A 23357-nucleotide genomic window follows, 5' to 3' on the forward strand; every position below is an offset into this window, starting at 1 on the left:
CTAATCACACGCAACCCCCCCCCCGTTCAGAATGGTACATCAGGAAGCATCCAATATTGTGCATAATGTTAAATTGCTTGTTCTTGAAGTCAGTCTAAATTACTGGACATTATGGGGCTTGTATTTTCTTGATAATGCAGAGAACGCAGGAATTCACCCTAAATCTCCCAATTTATTTCATTTTCAGGATCAGTCGGATGAAGATATTTAGATAGCAAATCGTGCTTCCTCTCGGACATACAAACTATAAACAATTTTTGACTGAATGGGATTGGAAGATAAATTGACATTAGTTGGAATAGGCTATTATGTAATTAAGTAGAGGCTCAAAGTCCGAAACAGAATTAACTGAAGAATTAAAACTGATAATTATGTTTTTACAAGTAGGCCTAATATTTTAAACGGAGACACCTGAATGAACATTTCCTGTTCTGAGCCATATTTCGATTTCTCTCAGATTCATATCCTGTCCCAAATGCTTCCCATACCATTTTTATTATCATACCTACAACTTCAAACTCACTACCATTGCATTTGTCAACATATTGATCTAATTTGTAACAAATATCCTCCGCATTCAACTCGTTATGAGCAGCCATGTTGCTGCAATGTGTTTACATTCAGTCAGCTGTCTGTTCTATCTAAGAAAACGTATAAAAGAGCACTTTATTATAGGATTCCGTGCATGCCAGTGGTATCTAGGAAGCGCAGGGAATTCACTGGTTCCAAAAAGTTATATGTTTATCAGACAGATGGCAGAGGAAGTCGGTTTGAAAGTCGAGTACGCTTTACTACGCAACCCGCGGGAGACAATGTGCGACTCCAGTACGCTTTACTACGCAATCCGCGGGAAAGAGTTAATATATCCTGAACAACAGCAACAGCCTTTGTTTACTTTATTGATTTAGAAGAAAAAAGAAAAGAGGCTTTTGGGGGTCATTAAACACAACATCCTTTTAGCCACTAGCGTCCCCTTGCATCAAATATGACACTGTCGATTTTTTTATTCACAAAAGCGAGGCCTCATGTTGCTACGTAATCTATTGTACCATCTTCAAGTTTCTTTCCGCAGTTTGTACGTCAACTGTTTCGTCATACCAGCGGCAGTGCTAGGCGTCAGCACATGTTATTAGCAATAAATGATGGAGCTAAATCAAGATGAGTCACAAGAAAGGAGGTAAATATTAGTAATGATATTATTTTTAGATCTAACTTTGATGATCATGTAACATGATGCATTTAGATAACATCATCATCATCATCCTAAACCATCTCCAGTTTCCCGGGTGTGGTATATGAGCCTCCTGCATCTCATCCTGTCCTTGTACCATTCTTCCTCCACCAACTTGTCCCAAACATGACCTCTCAGCAGTACATCGCTCTTAACTAAATCTATCCATTTCCTTCGTGGCCTTCCCCACGGGTCGTCTTCCTTCTACCTTCCTGTCAAATTCCTTCCTTGCAGTTCTGTTTACTGGCATCCTCTTCATGTGACCAAACCACTTCAGTCTTGATATCTGAATCTTATTGAGGAGAGAATCATATATTCCTACTTCTTCTCTAATTTTCTCATTCCTAATCTTGTCTTTCCTGGTTTTCTGGATCATAGTGTGTAGGAATTTCATTTCAGCTGCCTGGAGTTTGGAATTATCTCTATTGGTCAGTGTTGTGGTTTCGAGACTGTATGTAAGAAATGGTGTATAATAGGACTTGTACAATGTCATTTTTGTTTTCATGGGTATTATCACATCTCTGCCAGATCTCTGTTATTAAACCAGGGTTTCGCTTTTCGATTTTGTTGATTATTATATATGACGGTATCTTTGATACATCTTTCTAAATTGGCAATGGCATTATCTATATTGCCTTCACAAATTTTTTTCTGTTATTGCATCTGTGTCCATTTCAGCTCATCTAATTTGGTCAGCTCTTCTCCCCCTCTTGGGTTTTTCTTTTTCATTTTCTGTATTTTGCAACTCTTTCCAATTTTATGATAGTGTCCACTGGTAGGTGCTTCCTTGCAACTATATTTGATAGTATCTTCTGTTGCATTGACCTTACATTGCTGAAGACTAGATCAATTGTGCTGCACACATTTACACTTACATTTGGAGTCTCTCTTATTTACCATTATCAAGCCTTCGCTTTTAAAATACTCGACTACGTTATCCAATTTCTTTTGACTAATGTCGACTCTGTAGTTTAAATCTCCCATTAATATGGTTCTTTCGTTCCGATGTATCATATTTATTGCTGTGGCCAGCTCATCGATAATATCTTCTTCTTTATATTCGGGCTGAAAGTAGACAGCGATTATTATGCATAGCTTTGTTTTTACTATTAGAATGGTATCGGTTTCCATCATGACACTCAATGGGGACAGTCTGGCTTTTAATAGCAAGGTGAAACCGCCTTTAGGTCTGCCACGTAGACTTTGTGTTGCGTGACGATTTATGGAGTAAAAGGTTTTGGTGTTCCATTCTACGGTAAGGAATGTTTCAGTTAAGAATACTGTATCATATGGTTGGAATAATTTTTCTGGTATCAAATCCAGGGAGTTTTTTAATCCTTCAATGTTATAAAGTAACATCTTTAATGAATCTGGGGTGCAATTTTTATTAATTTTTACGGTATCAATTTTTGCATTTTTGTGGAGGTTCTAATTTTTTGTTAGCATGCATTGGTTTTATCTTCACATGTATGTTTCCAGGTTGATTCCCTGTGTCGATGTGGGAAAAGAAAAGGCCCCACGATCACTCCTTTAGGCCAAAATCTTGAGTCTTCTGTTGCTTTTAGTTGCCTATACGGGAATCCTATTTTGAACGATTTATAAGTACCCAGTGAATTTAATTCCTCACATATTATATTTTCTTCTATTCCTTTCTGTTGAAGGAAATTTTGACGCTTTCTGTTGTGGTGCTTTCGGATAGTTTACCCTAGTACAGCCATGCTTGACAATCTTAGAGGCTGGTGCAATATGTCATCAGTTGAACTGTTCCGCGCTGCCACAAACAAGACAAAAATAGCCATCATGATCGCCAACATCCGAAACGGATAGGCACCGAAAGCAGAAGAAGAAGAATCGTGCTGTCCATAGAGGTTCCTATGATGACCTGTTGGTAGCGCTTACTTCTTCTTCTGTTATTTATTTCTTTGTAACTGTTATGTTCATCTTGTTCACCATTTTTATTGCAATGGTGTTCGAAGTTTTGTCCTACATATTCTATGTTCAAGATGTGGATGGTAGCTTTTGTTTCGCTGATGATAGGTTGCTCTACTGATTTTGGTCTTTCCTCTGTCATTTGGTTTGTCTTTGCCTTCCAAGGGATGTAATCAAGTTCTATATTGATTTTGTCTAGTTGTCCACTTTTCTTTTTGAGGCATTCTACAGTTAGCTTGGAAAGTGCTTCGGCATTTCATTTATTTTCATAGTTCTGCACGCATGTCTTCCAGTGCTCTCTGCATGTTCTTTCCTGCTTTATACAGGGTGAAATCTTGTTCACAGCTAATACATAACCATAGAAGTTTTGACTTCTTTTTATTGGTTGATTTAAGAGCGTTAAATTGACCTTGTTGTAGCTCTGCACAGGAGAGGTGGTGCCATCGCTGGCATAACCCATCGCAGGTCACAGCTTCAACTCGTTTGTCGCATATTGAAAAGATTTCACGCTTATCAATTTCCTTGCTAGGTGTCGCAGTGTGCTGGTGGCTTTCTTTCGACACGCCTGGTTGGTATATCTGTATTTTCTGTGTTCTTCGCAAAGCAGGCTCCAAGATGGCAGATCCTGTAAAGAATCTTGCCTAGCGCTCTTTTGAAATAGATATTGTCTATTCTACACTAGGATTATCATATCAAAGATCATACTTCCTAACACAAATATTATTAATGGCACTTCACTTGGACAGATATCACTTACTTTTGTGAATTGTATTGTAACTGTAAGAGTATATGACTCGCAATTTTTAGGTTAGGAAGTTTTCATAAAATAATTTTTAATATAAAGTAATAGATTTCTTGTGAGTTTTGAATTGAGATATAAGAATTTGTGTATGAATCTGCACATGGCATAGCAGTAAAGTTTATGCAACCGGGAAAACAGCTACTATATCGATAAAGACAGTTGAAGTTGGTTTAAAGTGTTGCAACAAGTGAATTTTGGTGGATGCTGTGCTGCATGGAGCGAGTCTGTATATATGTGTGCGTGCTACGAGTTTATTGCTATTATCGGGTATTATTGTGCATGACTGTTACAGTTGCTAATTATTGCTATTGAGGTTACTGTTGACTACAATAGGTACCGCGAAGTGGGTGCTGCACGAGCATTTTAAGGGATCTTTATTACTGTACAATTACCGAGTCAAGAATGCATTGCTCGTTAATGGACATTTCCTGTGAGCGGTTGGTGAGAGATGGGGTACGGTGATGTTTTATAAGACTATCGATTTTCCCTCACCGCAGAAATGCTCATTGTGGGCAGCCTTTAAATGTGCAGTGTGGAGGTAATATGTATGTGGTTCACAGAATTAATTACAACTTGATGAAATCAGTTATAGCCCAATTGTTCATTACCTGCATATTCTTGGAAGAATACCACATGCTTGTTAACTTTCTATCGTGGAGAGAACTTTTAAAAACTTACGCGAGAATGGAACTGGGGTCATTATTCTTTCACATTGTCCGATGTGCATTCAGATTCAGTAACCAGTATGGACTCAGTGGGTGAACAGTTTTCATTCATACTTGTTTGGCTGCAGTTCTCTTCACTTCATGTAATTTGATATTTTCTTCGCAGACACTTGACTTGACTTTATATGTAGGTAAGATTTGATTTGATATAACATAGCATGTTGAGGTGTCTTATGTTAATACCTCATACAGTGACATTACTTAGTATTCTCAAATGGTGATGGTACTTCTTGTTCAGTGTATATACGAGGTCAAAATGGGACGAAGATCTCGTAGCTTACTTCTAAATTGTCAGCAATAGGCTAAGCAGTCTGCAATCTGGATAAAGATGAGGGGAATTGGTGCAGTATTTCCTGTATGGTGATGTTTTGGATTAACCAACCAACCTATATATGGTGGCAAATTGAAAGGCTCAGAAGTCAAGATTTAAGAAGTGAGCGTTGTGTTAGGTTAGGGATGCACTTAGCAAATAACTGGTTTTAAGTCATAAAGCAAGTTGGGGCATCTTGTCCTTACTAATTAATATGTTGAGTGAACCACATGAAGTATGTATGTACAGTGTAAATATTAAGTTGTTTGTGAAGTGGACAAGATGGAGATGTAATTGTTTATTGTGAGTAATATTAGACTTTTTATAAACTTTTATTCTCAATAAATTTAATAGTTAAGCGTATGATAACTTTTACTCATGGAGTGAAAACCTGGCATGTTACCTAAATTTAATTTCAGGGGTAGACAGGTAAGGTTATATAGCAAGTTTGGAGCATCGTCAGCCTGATGACCGTCTCCTTGGGAGAGGGAGTTCTGTCATGCTCTTTGAGTCAATTATTCTTGTGAATTGTTTGCAGGGCCGATGACCTTCGATGTTAGGCCCCTTTAAACAACAAGCATCAAGCAGAATTGTTTGCAGGTGGTGCCTAGTTTCATTATTTATACCTTATCCTAATGACTATTCATTCATGTAGTATTTTCTGTTTCACCAACAAGTTACAGTATCACTGTATCACTGTTTTATTTTGTATTTGTAAGACACAATTTTAATTGTGTGCACATGCGTCATACATTACAAATTATAAACAATGATAAAAATTCTGTTTAATAAAGTTTACATTCTTTTTCTTGGTGATGTCTCCAAGAATTAAAAAACACAATTTAAATGTCCATTTTGTAACATTATAAAATCTCTGTTGTTGTTCTGCAAATTTGTGAACACATTAAAATACAATTTAAAACCTTGGTCTTCACTCGATGTTTTAGACCAATTTTAATAATGACTACTAAAGTTTTGTGCTACTCAATTGTGTCTTCAAATGAAAGTAGCATTTGATTTACACTAAAATACTGCCAATGGATAAGTGTGAATGTGTAAAAACAATGATCTAATGTATAAAATATGCAAGAGGCGACACTCCCCTATATTCTTGTTTTGATTTGGATACATTAGTTTTAAATGGTAACAGTTGAGTGTTGTCCGAGACAGAAGTCCTTGAGAAACTTCTTGTTGTTTCACGAGTCACCTTATAACCAACTGGCAAGAAGATCAGCACGAGAAAGTAGAGTTCCTTTCACAAAATTCAAGTTTGGGAAACCCATTGATAAAACGTGGTCTGTTTTCCCATTTTCATGCTGGTGCATTTAACTCATGAAACAACAAGAAATTTCTTGAGGACTTCTACCTTGGACAACACTCAACTATTACTACTTAAAACTAACGGGCCGATTGCAGAAACGGCATTTAGACGATGTCTATGGTTAAACGATGCCCAAGTATGGCTGCCGCATTGCAGAGACGTTATTTATCACTTAGACACTGTCTAAAACTGATGTTCAACCGGTCATGCTTAAACACTGCTGAGACCACTGTTTAACCTCAAATGACAGGAATGAATCACAATCAGAGGTTATGTACTGTGAAATATGTAATTTGTATTATCATGCTGAGACGATTCCAGGAAGAGAGGTTAGTCCGACGGCCTCTCTGTGGGTCGCCCGCTGCTAAATCACAGCAATTTGTTTGACATGCACGGGGAGATAATCATAAAATAAGGTTTTGTTTTACGAGAGACTTGTTTCTTGAGACTGACAAAGTGACAGTCCGGTAACTGTCAACTTGAATACAATTCTTGGCAATCGATATATTTTATTATATACATGGGGTAATTTCCATGGAATTGAGGTCACTTCAACTACATACATATCACAATTACGTGTCCCGATCGTCTGAGGGCTGTCACATACATCAACCGGGGGAGATACACTTATATTTACTGCCAAGTACATACACATAATAGTGAAAACTAAAAAGTAGGTTGTATAGGATTTTTATATATATAAAATTGCATAGGTTTTCGGCAACTATCAGATAGAAGAAGGCAAGTGGTGGTGATTATCGTTTAAGGAGGACTGGGGAAGAAGAGTCGTGGCCATAATAACAGCCCTAGTATTTGCCTGGTGTAAAAATAGGGAAACTATGGAAAACAATCTTCACGGCTGCCGATGATGCGTTTCGAACCTACGATCTGCAGAATGCAAGCTACATCTATATGGCCCGTACAACACACTCGGTTACACATTACTATTGATTCATCTTCTCTTTGTCGAAACTACTGTACTTATGAGTAAATTACACTCACTGTAACAATGCTATAATGAAAGCTACACTTCCCCGTACGGTGGCGTGTCGCTTTAGTGTCGATAATATTATGAGATTTAATTTGCACTGAAAGCGATACTCTTATCTGTGGGCAAGTCATGCTCAGCCATATTTGAGTAATGTGTAGGAAGACAAACAGCTGATTGGTGTTTGGCGCGCGCACCGACGAATTTCATTGGTTGCGACAAGCAAAGAGTTGCATGAAAGATACTTTTGTCCCCATTTTCAAATCAAAACTGAAACTTTAAGGGATGTCTAGTTAAACATCGACTGAACATTGTTTATGCAATGGAGAGCGTGAATGATTTAGACGTTGTTTAGGTAGACGATGTCTAAGGCTTAAAACTAGTCATCGTTTCTGCAATCGGCCCAATGTATCCAAATCAAAACAAGGATATAGGGGAGATTGTTGCCTCATGTATTTTATATATTAGATAATTGATTTACACATTCACACTTATCCATCGGCAACATTATAGTGTAAATCAAGAGGCTACTTTCATTTGAAGATACGACTGAGTAGCGCAAAGCTTCAATACGCATTAAAATTGGTGTAAAACATCGAGTGAAGATTAAGGTTTTATTGTGTTTTAATGTGTTCACAAATTTGCAGGACAACAACAGAGATCTTATAATGTTACAAAATGGACATTTAAATTGTGTTTTTTAATTCTTGAAGACATCACCAAGAAAAAGGAATGTACTTTTATTATATAGAATGTTTATCATTGTTTATAGTTTGTAACGTATGGTTCTTATGTTTATCATTGTAGCTGAAGATGGTCTAAACAACAGATTGAAACTAGTTCTACTGTAAATGAGATAGAATAAAGTGTCCAAAACAAAGATAAAGCTACTGAAAACCAGCGATCATTCTCGCTACTGTACAGCAAAGTTGGTCTGGAAACAAATCGATGTAAAGATAACTTTGTCCGGGAGCTGAATTCTTTCTTACAGAATACTGCTGATTGCAACTGCAAGCTCCCTGCATTAGCTTTGCTGTACCTTGATTCAATCACACTTACTATAATACCATCCTGGGAGAATACACATCCTAAATACTTGAAATGATCTACCTGTCCCAGTTTTGTATTCCCAACCTGGTATTCAATTCTCTTAGGTTTCTCCCCTAATGACAACATGTTAGTCTTGGAAATGCTAATTTTCATATCATATTCACTGCATCTATTTTCAAGTTCCAAGATATTCGATTGCAGGCTTTCAGCAAAGTCTGCCGTCAAGGCCAAGTTGCTGGCATAGGTTAAACTGCTTATTACATTTCCACATTACTGAATTCCTCCCTGCCACTTCATACTTTTCAGTAGATGATCCATGGAAACTAAGATAAACAAAGGTGAAAGATTTCCTTGTCTAATCTCTGTAAGTATCTTGAACCAAGAACTCATTCCACCATCAATTCTCGCTGTAGTCAAATTAGCAACATACATGCCTTTGATTGATTTTAGTAATTTACCCTTTATACCATAATTCCTCAGTAATGCTAACATCTTTTCCCTCGGTAGTCTGCCGTATGCCTTCTCAAGATCTACAAAAAATAAACATATCAGTCTATTCCCCTCGTAGCATTTATAAATTATACCTGGTGAGTACTGAAAATCTGCATCTGACAGTAGTTATCAAACAACTTACTCTCGACCACTAATCGCATCCTCCTTGCAAAATGCATTGAAGGCCTTTACTTATCTGTAACAGAGGCTCTTAAACTCATAGGCACAGAATATGATGGAACACAACCAGATAGGTTAGGTGAGTTTTGTGAGAATGTAGAAACTGCTTTAGAGCTGGTTAGGCCAAATAACTATGATTTATTCTACAAATTGATTTTAACTAAAATCACTAAGGAAGCCCGTAGTAAATTATTAGTAGTCCGGCCATGCGGTGTAGGGGGCAACGCGTTCGCCTGTCACCCGGCGGCCCTGAGTTTGATTCCCTGCCGGGTCAGGGTTTTTTTAATTGTAATGATTAATATCCCCGGCCTGGGGACTGGGTGTTTGTGACGTCCTTAATCTTCCTTTCCTCACACACAACATTCCACACTACCGCCATTCCACTTAAACTCCAGGTTCATACAATATGGTGCCAATAGGGGCAAAAGATCCACATGGGTCGATGCCTCGAACAAATAGCATTTAAAAAAAATATTATTAGGGCGACTCGACGTAGTACTTGGGAAGAGATGAAAGATGCTTTAAAGGAGTATTACAGTGAGAGAAGGACTGTAGATTTTTATGCCTGTTAATTGTTCACTGCTAGGCAAAGTGTATCGTAGGTTATGATTTTCATTTCCATGTTGACGTATAATTAATAAAATAGAGTTTGAGGGATGTTTGTTCAGTGGGTGCACAGACTACATCAGATGGGAACAGATTTACGAAATACCGCAGTACACAGAGAAACGTCAGTAGGTAAGGAACATCAAGCACGTTTAATCTGAAAGCTTGTGAAAGCCAATTTCGTGCAGGGTTTGCGCGATGAACGAATTCAAAGCTTAATCAAAAGCCGAAATGCACAAACCCTTGAGCAGGCTATAGATATCGCGCTTGAAGAAGAGACAGCCATAGTGTCCAGAAAGGCTAAGCAGCAAATAACAGGCCAAACAAGACCGATAGAATTCCGTCCGAAGCCAAGACTCCAGGTGCCACAACCAGCGCACAGGCCTAGTAACCAGAAATTCCATGGAAGGGCTAAAGTGTGAGTATCTGTTATAATTGTGACAAGGAAGGGCACATAGCACGAGACTGTAAGGCTTCGAAAGTCCGAGAAAAGAAGCCTCCCTTTTGCAGAAACTGCAATAGGGTAGGCCATACGCACAAAGAGTGCAGAATAAAGCACAGAGAAAAGGGAAAAGACGGGTTACACGAAGTTAAAGTTTGTGCTATAATTCGTTGCTATAATTGCAACAAAATGGTCCACAAACAGTCTGAATGCTGGGGATGGCAAATATTGACAGGTGAAAGGAAGTGTTTTACCAACGGCCATATGGGTTACTTGCAACAAAATTGCTGGTTCAATAAGACAGAAAAAACCTCTCGAAATAGACAAGGTAACTACTTGAAAGATAAAGAGATGTTTTCGCAAACCTCTAAAAGAATGGAAGAGCAGAAAGGGAGGACAGCTAGTGACTAAGGGTTAAACGAAAGAGGGACTGCGAGGTCAGGCTGAAGAGCGAGTCCCAAGAAGTAGGAGGCTCGTGGAGGGGTGCAGCTAGAGAAGTAAAGAGAAAGTTATGTACCCCACCACCGAATGAGGGCAATGCCTATGAAAGGCAAAATAGTAGTAAAAGTAAGAGTTGTCCTGAGAGCACTTGGTTAGCGAGTAATTTGGAGCAGTCCCGAAGGGAACATGACCGGACTGGTTCCATCGAGGTCTGTATTAAAGGACAAAAAAGGCCCTATTGTTTTCTTGTGGATACAGGGGCTCATATGAGCCTCATATGAGAGAGGGCTGTGCGAAAAGGAGAAATAAACTACTGTTAGCCAAAGATAAAATTGCATGGAGTAACAGGGCAAACCTCTCGTACTATGGGAAGTGTTACTTTGAGAATAGGAGGCTCCTCTCCCGAATTTTATGTTGTAGGGGATGAGTTTTGATTGTCTGTCGATGGTCTATTGGGAGAGACTTATTACAAGAAAGTGTTATAAATTCTCAAGATGGTTAAGTGAAGATCTTCGGAAGAAGGTTCTCATTGGATTTAAGTGTTCAAGAAGTGTGTAGGATAATTGTACTTCATAGTATGATCCCGGACATTGCTGAAGGCAGAATAGAAATTGGTGTGCTGGGTCAGGAGAATCTACTTCAATTTGTGTTGGATACTGGAAGCGAAGTATCTCTCATAAAACGGCAGTTTGTGCCATTTGAGTCTAAGGTTGTATGCGAAACTGCCCCACAGTTAATGAGTGTAGTTTCAGAAGAGATCAGAATCGGGGGGAGAGTAAGACTTCCAGTGGGAGAGTCAAATGCTGATTTTTACATAGTTGGAGAGGATGTACACTTTAATAGTGATGGGATTATTGGAGGAATACACTAAGAGAGTGTATAATAAATTTTAAGGAAGACTATGCCATTTAAAAGGGAATCCAATATTACATGATGGAAAATAGCGCTAGAGTGCAAAGGATCTGTCTCAAACCCAGTACAGAGACGATCGTCAAAATAAGAACAGACAAAAAAGAGGCAGAAGGTGTGATTGATAAGCAAGAAATTCTGCCAGGGGTGTACTTATCAAGCTGTATAACGAAGACTCGTAATCGTAAGGCTTTAGTTAGCGTGTTAAATACAAGAGAAACCGAAGTTAAAATTGAGAGCCTGTTATTTAGTATTTAAGAATTGAAACCCGTCGAATTCGCTGAATGGGTACAGTCGAGAGAAATAAATCAGGTGATTCAGTTGCAAAAAGATAGTGAATAACTCCGAGAACAGAGGGTAATAGAACAATTAAGAGTAAATCACTTAGCACCCAGGGACAAGGGGTAATTGTATGCCATATGTGCTGCATACAATGACATATTTCATTTAGAGGGTGATAAGTTAATGCACACGGATTTACTGCAGCATGAAATTTGAATTAGAGAAAATCAACCTCCGATTAATGTGAGACCCTATAGGTTACCCGAAGCTCAGAAGGAGGAAGTTCAAAGGCAAATTGACAGGATGCTGGAAGACAAGATAATTACTCCTAGTACCTCCGCTTGGAGTGCTCCTTTGTTGCTAGTCCCGAAGCAAATGGATGCCTCAGGGAAACAGAAATACCATGTATGTATAGATTATAGAGCACCGAAATCTGTTTCTATAGGTTCTGGTTATCCAATTCCATTAACTTCATAGTTGTTAGATGCACCAGGGCAATCTTGTTACTTTTCAACGATGGATTTAGCATCAGGCTACCATCAAAGTTCTGCTGAGGCCCGAAGACCGTGAGAAGGCGGCATTCGAATGTAGCAATTTCAGGGTTTTAACTATATTTCTACTGTTTCAGTTAAACTGTTGTAATTAGGATATGTTTAAGTGTAGTTTAGAACTAAACTGTCATAATCTTACCTGGTTGCCACCAAGTCCATGGCAGTAACTCATGCCAACATTTTCTCCTCCTTTTCGGCCTAGAGTATCTAAACAATTCTGTGTTTCTGCATTCCTCACCTAGAAAAAAAATCATAAATTACAAAGCCTATTAATAAGAATCAGAAAACAAAACAAAAAATAAAGCTTATGTCACAAATAAACAAGATAAACAGATGTTAACACTATGACCATTTTTTTCATTTCACAGTCTTTCCAATTACTTTTTTTTTCAGTTTACCTCTGTGTAGGATAATATATCAAAGCCTACCATTTCATTCTAACACTATTGTTGGCGTCTTCTCTTCAGTACTGGTTTAGATTTTACCCACGATTATATGAACAGTGTACCGGGGGTACACCTACTCCGTCCAGTTAAACTGCGCACCTTCTATAAGGCCATCTATGTAACTGAACTTGAAGTAATGCAAGATACTTGGGTATGCAACTGTTAGATGTCTCTACCATCAGCCTAAGTGCCCCCCTCTGGTGGGATTAAGGACAATTATTTCTTAAGGGAAAGTGTATTTTCACAGTTGGTGAACCTTAGTTTTTGAGGATTGTTTTGTTCTTGTGTCAAGGTTGTCAACACATCTTCCCCCTCGCACTCCTCTATCTTTCAACCAATCCGAAATTTTGTGAATATTTTCTCTAGCCAATTAAAATTGTGGGTGTGTATAGGCCAATCTGTAAAGAGTTCTAGAAACTTCCCCTCGAAATACTATAAAAGCTGGGCACTTTAGGGCTGTATCGTTATCTTCATCGCTCCAGTTTATTGTGTGCGGCGTGTACTACGGGGGCGGGGGCCGCAGGTCGGCGTTCGGAAGGCCCAGCAACTCAAAGTAATGGCAGAATTCTCTTAACATGTGATAGCTCCAGCACATAGCTTGTAATTTTATGGTTTAAATGTAGATTTTACACAAGCCTGAGGACTCTGTTCAAATCCCAACTGGGAAACATGTAAACTGAGGGAACAAAGAATAATTACCCTCTGTTGATTCCCTTTCAACTTGGTGTGGGGTGACTAAAGTTTCTAATAATCTAAAATTCTTAACACTCTTTTGGAATTTAATGTTTCTCATTTAATACCCCGGCATAGAATGGGCTCAGACTCTGTATCCTTGGGCTATAAGCCCACTTGGGGTTTTAAAATATTCTACAAGGAGTGCAAATGTTTCGCTTCCCAGCCTTTTGTTCATGCAGGGACAGCTTTTCTGGTGAAGTAGGTGAAGTGCCACTTCACCACTTATTTTTACCATAATGAATTAAATTTATTTTTCTTATGACATTTGTTGGTTTTACGGAAAGAAAATGTTTTATTGTATGGCGTTTGGAGCACCTCATCATCTGATGAGAACCAGGGGAACTCACGAAAGCGCCGGCTGTCGGCCACAGTACGGCGCGTGAGAATGAGTGAATTGCATGATATTATCCTCATTTTTCTGTATTGAAATTCAGTTAAAGTAGAACAATAAAAGTTTGATTTCCACCTATTCAATACTTTACAAGCAATTATAAAATTAGGATCTCATCCTTATTTTATTACTAAATTATTAAAAACATAGGACATGTTTCGTTCAATTATTGAACATCTTCAGCTACATACATTTTTAACAAGATCAAAATCGGTAATACTATTCTAATAACCTGCAACGATTGTTTACTGCTAACAGATTTAATCATAATAACTATTAAAATACTTTTGAATATAAAACATTATATATTATGTCGTCATTGTTAAAACAATATTACTATTTGAAGTGTTTGATATTTTAAAAATCTTGTTCTAAATTTGAATACAATGTCACAAGTTAGTCAGATATAAATACATTTACAATCTGTTGAAGTTGTTGATTATCTTAAAACTATCAGTTGGATATACATTAAAATCTTTTTGCTAATATTGGCGCAAGCATTACTACACCTTGTACTTTATGAATACAAAATCTTGGTGCTCTCTCAAAACAGTTGAGTTTGGTTGTGACTAATAATCTTTTCATCCATAAATTAACAAAGTGAAGCACACGGTTGATTATTATTTATCAATTTGTCGTATTTCAAATCTTTAACGTCCAATTGTTCAAATTCACGACTTACTTTTAAACTTTACCGGTGTGGAGCACCGGCTGCCTTTATAGATTCTCAGAAAGACTCTCCTAGTGGTTTTTCCCAACTGAAATGAACATGGGTCATTACACTGACGTCAGTAGGAATGGCGCGATTAAAAACAATGCCTTCATATGAAATACTCGATCAAATGAAAAACCACACATTTTCTCACTTTTAACGAACAGTACTATGCTGCTGAACTAACAGTCCAAAGCTACAGTGCTGGAATGACCAAGACGCAGACATCCGTGATCCGTGAACAATCTTCGTCCTTTTTTCGGCGGGGGGGAGGGGGGTTTCAAATAGTGGATAGTCCCAGGGCAAAAACTATGCCCGTTTACTTATCTGTTTCCTGGGAGTACCCGATGAGTCGGAAAATCTCAATTCACTAAACTGGCGGGGGAAAGATCTGTCTGACGTGGAGGCAATTTTTCCTCCAAGCCAGAGAAGAAACCACATCTTCGCTGCTAATTTGGAATAAAATTAATGCAGATTTATTGAACGTGAAGAGGAAGAAACTTTTCTTAAGAAACGGCTCTTTTCAGGGTTGAATTTTGAGTTATTTAGTGAATTGTGGTACTATAATTTGGAATAGGGCTAAATTGTAATTCCAGACCAGTTCATACTACTACTCCTACTACTACTAACTGAGCCTCTGACTTAAGTGCGCACACTGCTCTTTAAAAAGAGTGCGTCAGAGTAGGTATCGAATAGCTGGCATACTATGATGAACCAGTGTGTTACGTACCGGCAGTATCAGAAAATGTATGAACCAGAGGATTGGCGTACTAAAGAAGAAAGTTACCTAACTCCTCAGCTATGTTCCGCCAATATTCAGTTAGACTGTTATACTCGGTACGCAGCAGTAATCCCATCTATCAGAGTTGAATGTCAGCATAAGAGACAAAGAACATTACAACAAACAATGGTCAGTCTAATGTTATTGTTGATATATGTTACGCGCTTTCGATATTGTAGGCCTTCACATTATTAATTGTCTTCCGGTTCTGAAATACCACTCTTATCATAGTCCGTACGGTAAAACTGAATAAAACATAAATCATCGGAAATTATATTCTCTATAACTTTTGTTATGTAGTACTTTTCCATAGGACAAGAACATAGGTGTGGTATTTACAAACTAAATTTTAGGTGCCTTCCCCTAAACTACCATTTCACCCAGGGTGAATAACATTGTTTATAGCTTAAACTGTAGTTTCTTATTCCCCGACTCTATATACCGATTTTCATTAAATTCTGTTTACCCATTCTGTCGGGGCTCGGCATTGATATGGACTTAGCAACAAAAATCCAAATTCATGAATATCTGTGTTATCATAGCTGGTAAAAATGCATAAGACGTAAATGATCAGTTATGTAGTATTTATCGATATGACCACTAATAATATAAATATTTGAGAATTGAATTTTAGGCCTTCCCCTAAACTACCATTTCACTAAGCGTGAATAAAATAATTTATAGCCTAGATTGTAGCGGTTCACCCCGCAACTCTACATACCGATTTTTATTAAATTATCTTCAGCCGTTTTCTCGTGATGCGTGTACATACATACATACATACATACATACAGACAGACAGAAATTACGGAAAAGTAAAAACTGAATTTTCTTGTTACTGTGGACATGATCGATACAGAAATACCATTCTTTTCAAATTCTGAGCAATGTACAGACAAAACTCTTATTTTATATATATAGATATCAGCCATAGAACATTCTCGATGATCACCTAATACAACTAAATCAGCACAAGAACCACAAGAAGATTGAAGAATGAATGCTACACAACATGAACTCAAATTTTAATAGCCGTTTTTAAAATATATACTATGTTTTAATGTGTTAAAATTTTTCAAGTGTTTTATGCTGTGGCCTATATGTTTTAAGGTGTTTAATGTACTTATATCCATGTACACTCAATAGGTTTTAGTTTATTGTAACCATCACCACCACCTTTAATCACAGATATTTTAACATAACAATACTGCAATATATTTTACTTCCATTCTTTATTAGACATCCGGATGATCTAATGTAACAACTTTGTAATTTTGTCTAATGATTATAAATGTTATGTACTAGCTAATGATGGCCATGAAAGGCCAAAACCGGTACTAGTGTAATAATCTTTTCACAATAAATAAGTATTGATCGGTGGAACACTTTTCTTGTCTATACATTTTCCTTCAGTTGGTAATTGATGCAGTGCTCTATTTAAGTAAGCAAGAACTAGCTTTTCGTTGTCATGACGAAACATTAAATTCAATAAATCGTGGTCACGTGCTGGACCCTCCGCCAGTCACAGGTACGAGTACAAAACAACCAAAAACAACACGTAGTTCCTAAATCTTGTCCTCTTCTGTGGTGTAGTGGTTAGTGTGATTAGCTGCCACCCCGGAGGCCCGGGTTCGATTCCCGGCTCTGCCACGAAATTTGAAAAGTGGTACGAGGGCTGGAACAGGGTCCACTCAGCCTCGGGAGATCAACTGAGTAGAGGTGGGCTCGATTCCCACCTCAGCCATCCTGGAAGTGGTTTTCTGTGGTTTCCCACTTCTCCAGGCAAATGCCGGGATGGTACCTAACTTAAGGCCACGGCCGCTTCCTTCCCTCTTCCTTGTCTATCCCTCCCAATCTTCCCATCCCCCACCAAGGCCCCTGTTCAGCATAGCAGGTGAGGCCGCCTGGGCGAGGTACTGGTCATCCTCCCCAGTTGTATCCCCCGACCCAGAGTCTGAAGCTCCAAGACACTGTCCTTGAGGTGGTAGAGGTGGAATCCCTCGCTGAGTCTGAAGGAAAAACCAACCCTGGAGGGAAAGCAGATTAAGAAAGAAAGAAAGAAGTTCCTAAATCTGTCGCTCGAAACCAAATGGGTAATAGCTCTTCACCATACTTTACAGCCACGAGCCGCCACTGTGTTCATGGTCAATCATGTTAAACCTTTTCTTTTTACATTAAGGCCATTTAGAATGGGCACTCATTGCCCCTGTTTATTTTGTAATTGTTTATAGACCAGTGTGTAACAAACTGTTGAACGATAAATAACTCCACATCAGGGCAAAGATGTGTAAATACTTTAGTTCAGAACAAACTACAAGTTGTAAGTGTGCTATTAAAAGTTTATGCCTCTGAGGCTGGACTATATTAACTTTTGGAGCTCAAACTCCTAGGCTATGTTAATTAGTGGAGCTAAGATGCTCTTTTAAACTAAATTTACTACTATATTACTCTTGTATAATGATATTATAACTCACATCTCCAAGATAATAATAGTCCAATGGCATCTGAGATTCAGGATAAATATTCTCTAGATACCATCGGAAATTCTTGCATTTTAGCCTTTCTCGTAGAGCTTTTCTTTCAGATACATCGCCAACATCAACATTTCTTGCTCCTGAAATGACAATATAACAGTAATTACAAACAGGACAAGAAAAAACTGATATGCTGCATATTTTTGCACTATACATTTTCCGTATATAAATTTGGAATAAAAGCTTACAGCCATATTTAAATGAATGAACACATTCTTCTATAATTAATATTACTAAGATAAGGAGAGCATTGTTTTAGGCAAGAAGAAACATGCTAGAGAGTAGGATATTCACAGAAATGCTACAGGAAGACACTGAAATAACTAATTACTACTCTCTTGCATAATTTTCCATAGTATTCTTAACTTCGGAAGTAGTTCTTATTCTTTCTTTCCATTTTCTGCCAGGCAAAATCATGTTGCTCACATTTTTCCCTGATCTTTTAGTCTCTCTTCACACTGCACTTCCATCACCAGTAATTCTTTTCAGTTTCAGTCATATTCTTACTGGTTGTTTTACCATTACATCACACAGTTTTTCTTGCTAGAAATCATGGTTCAAGATGACGACAACAAAGCTCTAAGGTTTATCAATGAGATTGTTATTTCATCTGGGTACACGGAGGACCCAGAGAAGTTGCTGAACGGAATATACACAGGGTTGGAGAAGAAGTATAACTTGAACAGATAAGTAAAGAGGACATAAAATTCAGATGGAAGGCTTTTAATAATAATAATAATAATAATAATAATAATAATAATAATAATAATAATAATGTTATTTGCTTTACCTCCCACTAACTATTTTTCTACAGTTTTCGGAGACGCCGAGGTGCTGGAATTTAGCCGCAGAAGTTCATTTACATGCCAGTAAATTAACCGACACGAGGCTGACGTATTTGAGCACCTTCAAATACCACCGGACTGAGCCAGGATTGAACCTGCCAAGTTGGGGTCAGAAGGCTAACACCTCAACTGTCTGAGCCACTCAGCCTGGCAATGAAAGGCCTTTCTTGAGAAATGTTGTCACCTCAAACATGGACATGCATATAAGAAAGATGTATCTGATTATGTGTCTATGGAGTGGCATAGTATGAAAGTGAAACTAGGCAATAAGTGGTGCAGGGAGAGAATGGAACCATTTGAAATGTGATGATGCGTAAAACTGTTGAACGTGAGGTGTGTAATCAAATCCTGATATGGTAAAATTTGGCCAGGAGAAGACCTAGATTGATAGGCCATAATATTGTATACCTTGGGTCAACTATCAGCGATACAGAAAGTTCCGAGAAAGAGATAAGGAAAGGGAATTTGCAAGGACAAGTAGCTATGATGAAATTAACTAAGATCTGGGAGAACAGGGGAATTACTAATAATACAAAGATCCGTTTTGTTGAAATCCTTGTATTCTGTTTTCTCATATGGTTGTGAGACCTGGACCATAAAGGCTTTGGACAGAAAACGCATTGATGCCTTTGAAATGCAGTGCCGGCGTAGAATGCTATGTGTGCCTTGGACCAAAAGAAGAACCAATGCATCCATTCTTCTTTTAAAACACCTTTCTTCTCATATCAATGAAAGAATACTGCAGTTCTTTGGACTCATGGCGAGACAACTTGGAGAAAATCTAGTGAAGTCAATCATGGAAGGGAAGGCTTATGGCAGTACACTAAGGGGACGGACTGCAACCAGATGGATAGGACGAGTGGAGACTATCAGGGTTTATCTTTCCAATGTGCCCTGAAGAAAATCAAAGATCGTCCGGGATGGCGAAGCAAAGCCAGTGGGGTCAAGACACTCAGAAAAGAGTAAACTGATTTGTAATAATGAATATCTTAAGACAATTAGCACTCCTTCAGTTTGTTTTGAAGGGAAGTGAAGTAGGTAAGAAAGGCTAGTGGCAGTCAAAATATGAGTACAAAAGCAGATTTGCATTGATGTAGGATGTCATAATAATATGAATAGATCAGAACAAGATAGGATAGCACAGAGAGCTGCACCAAACCAGTCAACAGACTGGTGAAACAAATAACAGCAGAAATATGTATAAGGTGGCCTACCTAAGTTCTTCACCACAAATATCATACGACTAATTGAAGACAGCATTAGGTGGCTATCACATAGGTGAATCCACACACAGGCTCCTTGTACTCAGCAATGTAGCCCCTCCTAACAGTTTCCAATACCTCGGAACATTCTTGCTAACACAAGAAATAGAAAGCTCAAATTGGGAAAACCTCCTATCTCAACAGCCGACAACTGGAAAGAGAGAACTTACAACAAAGTGGACAAAAGACTGGAAAGCAGAAACAACTCTCAGTCTTCATGATTTCCCGGATATGAATAAGAACCTCCTGGATTTGAGCTTCCTTGAACAACTCTGAACAGAAATAAGGATGACTTTTTGATGACTACCCTATCATCACTTCAGTGGATGGAACAACTCAATTATAAATTTTAGTGTAATGCCCATATGATAAATACTGCATTTACGTACCTAGGTGAATAACAATTAGGGGTACATGACAGACCATACAATGTGCGTCCCATGCTTTAACAAGCACCAAAGCAGCGATACCAAGTTGCATTTTTAAAATGAAACTATACCTATTTTTATCAAAGGGTAGGAAGGGTCCACCTATTCAATACTATTAGTTTGTATATTGTCTTATAAAACTGGGACATTTCAAGTACAGCACTGTCAAGAGGCATTAGCACAAACATCAAGAAGACAAGGGCTACAAATGACACATACCTCATGTTTCTGTCACCGTGGAAAGTGAACATACAAGCAAATTGAAGTATCCAAGAACATAGAATCACCCTCAGCATGTCTTCAACATTCGGATTATTGATGCCATGTTTGAAAATGTGCACCAATATTCATTGTTTCATGACATAAAATCCCTGCCCTCATACCACTACTACACAGTGACAGGTACTGTTAGGGAAGAAATTTCCAACTGTTACCATGTTTACTATTTTGTTTTTCTTCTTTCCGCATCTGGTTCAAACTTGAAGTATCCAATAGCAAGCAGCTGATACCACCTTGTCATTTGCTTAGAGCAAATAGTCTTGCTGAGCAAGGAACATTGAGGCAAGAGCATACTAGCATAGCTTGGATCTTGAATAGCATCACATGCACACAAGATATCTGCATCACCTGGTAAGAGACCCCATTTCATGTTCATCTTAACATTTTGATACTCTCACTCTTAGGCAATTCAACATTTCCATGCTGGATAAGAGAGCTCTTTACCGGGGGCTAATTCTTCCTTAGCTTTCAAGAGAGAGTCATCCAGCTCGTTCGTCCATCTTACAAGGCAGTTATCTTCCTGCGTCCCTATCAAGATTTTGGTTGCTTAAGAAACTCATATCTGACAATGTTCTTCCTGTTCATTATTTTCCTAAAGACTGGTCACGCCTCCCAGCCATATATGGATATGGAGTCCATCAGAACAATTTTTGTTGTGTTCATTTTCCTATGCTTATGTGTAAAGGAAAATTAACTTTAAATACATTATACTGATGAAGATGACTTCCTGCTGGCAACTCCAGATGCTGTACGCTGGATTGAAAAATTTGATATTCAATTGTGAAGCACAAATTTCTTTGTTTCTCATCTGCTAATATGAAAATATATATATTACTGATATTGTCCGTATAAGCCATACGCTAAATAAATAATAATACTGTAGGAGTGCATAAATACTTCATGCAAATATACATTCCTGCAGTACGGTACGATAAGGTTCATTTCCTTTACACATGAGCATAAGAAAATGAACAGAGTGAAAATTGTTCTGATGGACTGCACATTCATATGTGGCTGGGAGGAGTGACCAATCTTAAGGATAATAATGGATAGGAAGAGCACTGTGGGATACGAGGTTTTGTTTCTTAAGCAATGATAGCTCCTTTACATTAGATTATGGATGTATGTCTTCATTTTAAAAACTGGTTCAATACTGTATGAAAAGAGGAAAACGCTGTCATAACTACAGTATTTAATGTTTTCTTTTGATTTTACATACAAGAAAGGATAACGGATCTGTGTTAAAGTAAAGCATGCCAATTCCAAAAGGCCTACAAGTAATCAATATTCTGGAAAGATACATTGTAAGATCTTCTGATCCATTTCATAATTCTGTCACTTCCTCGACATCATCCTCTACTTCAAAAATATTATTACAAATTAGTTTAATGTTTCTAAACTGAATTCTACAGTATACTTGTTAGTATGATACTATGTTATCTGTACCTTCCATTCAGAAAAATTATGGCTGTAAGGAAAACTGATATAACATTAAAAGGAAACATTCCTAGTGTTTGAATTTTTCATCTATTTAAGTAAACAGGGTTGATTTTTGCGAACTATAATTTAAAACAATGCATGATTAAGTTATATGCATGAGAATTCATCTTTAAAAGAAATTATAAATATCAAATGAAAAATAACTCCAATGACAAGTATTATGAATAATAAAAAGATATTGCTAATGAGATCTGGATATCTTCATGCTCCTGTCTGAAGTAGAAAACAAAATTATCAATTTCTAAATAGGAATGAGTTCAATATAACAATCTCAGAAAGTCAATCTGAATCCTCTCAATTTCTTGACAGATGCCTTAAAATTTGGATAGATATACTAATTCAGCACTTAAAATGTTGTCAGAGTTCGTAGGTATTGATCTGAACCCATCTGTTAACTCCATTCCTATTCAGAACTTCTGCTTAAGGGATAAACCTTGTAAAGTAATTCTAAGGTTCACAAACAGTTTTCAATCTGCCATAGATAGTACACTTTTACCATGGGCACCTCAAGATTTATCAACAACTAACACCACTAACCACTTTTTTGAATAGGAAAAATAGAGGAAAATAAAAAATTACCCCCAACTCTTTGAAAAATGAAGACATTGAGGTAAAGGAACCAGAAAAACAGGGGTAGACCTGACGGACATTAACCAGTTATGTAATACAGTCAAACCTACATATAATGAAAATCGATAAAACAATTTTTATATGGTCCCGGCAAATTTCCTATCTAAACAATATTAATAGTTGTTCAGAACAGCCATGAAGCAAGACCTTAAGTGGTTCATGGAAAGCGATGAGCCAGTTGCTGCAGACGGTAGCCAGTATGGTTAATGATTAGAAGAATTTCTATGAATGAAAAATAAGTACAGATTTTTTGCAATCTTAGGTATGTTGGCTACATCTAGAATTGCAGGGAGAAATAGAACAAGTTTAGTGTGGTGCAAGTTCCATTCAATGAATCACAAAAAAGAATTCACTGTGGTACAAAAGGAACAGTTAACTCCTTTGGAATCTTTCAGCTCAGTATTTATTAAAGATGCTATCAAGAGCTAAAACAAATAAAATTTGCTGATTTCTTTCCAAAATAGACAAGTACAGCACCAAATTATTTCAGTGCTATTGCATAATACATCATATTTTAATTAAGTTAAACTACCAGTAGATAAACTCTACATCATG

The 23357-nt window shown here is 37.7% G+C and overlaps 1 protein-coding gene across 3 annotated transcripts in view; it reads right to left on the reverse strand.

Annotated features, from left to right (window-relative positions):
* Window positions 1-23357, reverse strand: part of LOC136857614 (polypeptide N-acetylgalactosaminyltransferase 5) — a 171544-nt gene that overhangs the window by 21761 nt on the left and 126426 nt on the right. For all 3 annotated transcript variants that reach the window (XM_067136396.2, XM_067136397.2, XM_067136398.2), the window contains exons 8-9: window positions 17799-17938; window positions 12399-12497 (exon numbers count right to left, since the gene is read on the reverse strand). In XM_067136396.2, the coding sequence (XP_066992497.1) occupies window positions 12399-12497; window positions 17799-17938 (239 nt within the window). The remainder of the gene's footprint in view (window positions 1-12398; window positions 12498-17798; window positions 17939-23357) is intronic.

The sequence above is a fragment of the Anabrus simplex genome, chromosome 1 (assembly GCF_040414725.1).
Source record: "Anabrus simplex isolate iqAnaSimp1 chromosome 1, ASM4041472v1, whole genome shotgun sequence".
Taxonomy (NCBI): Eukaryota; Metazoa; Arthropoda; class Insecta; order Orthoptera; family Tettigoniidae; genus Anabrus; species Anabrus simplex.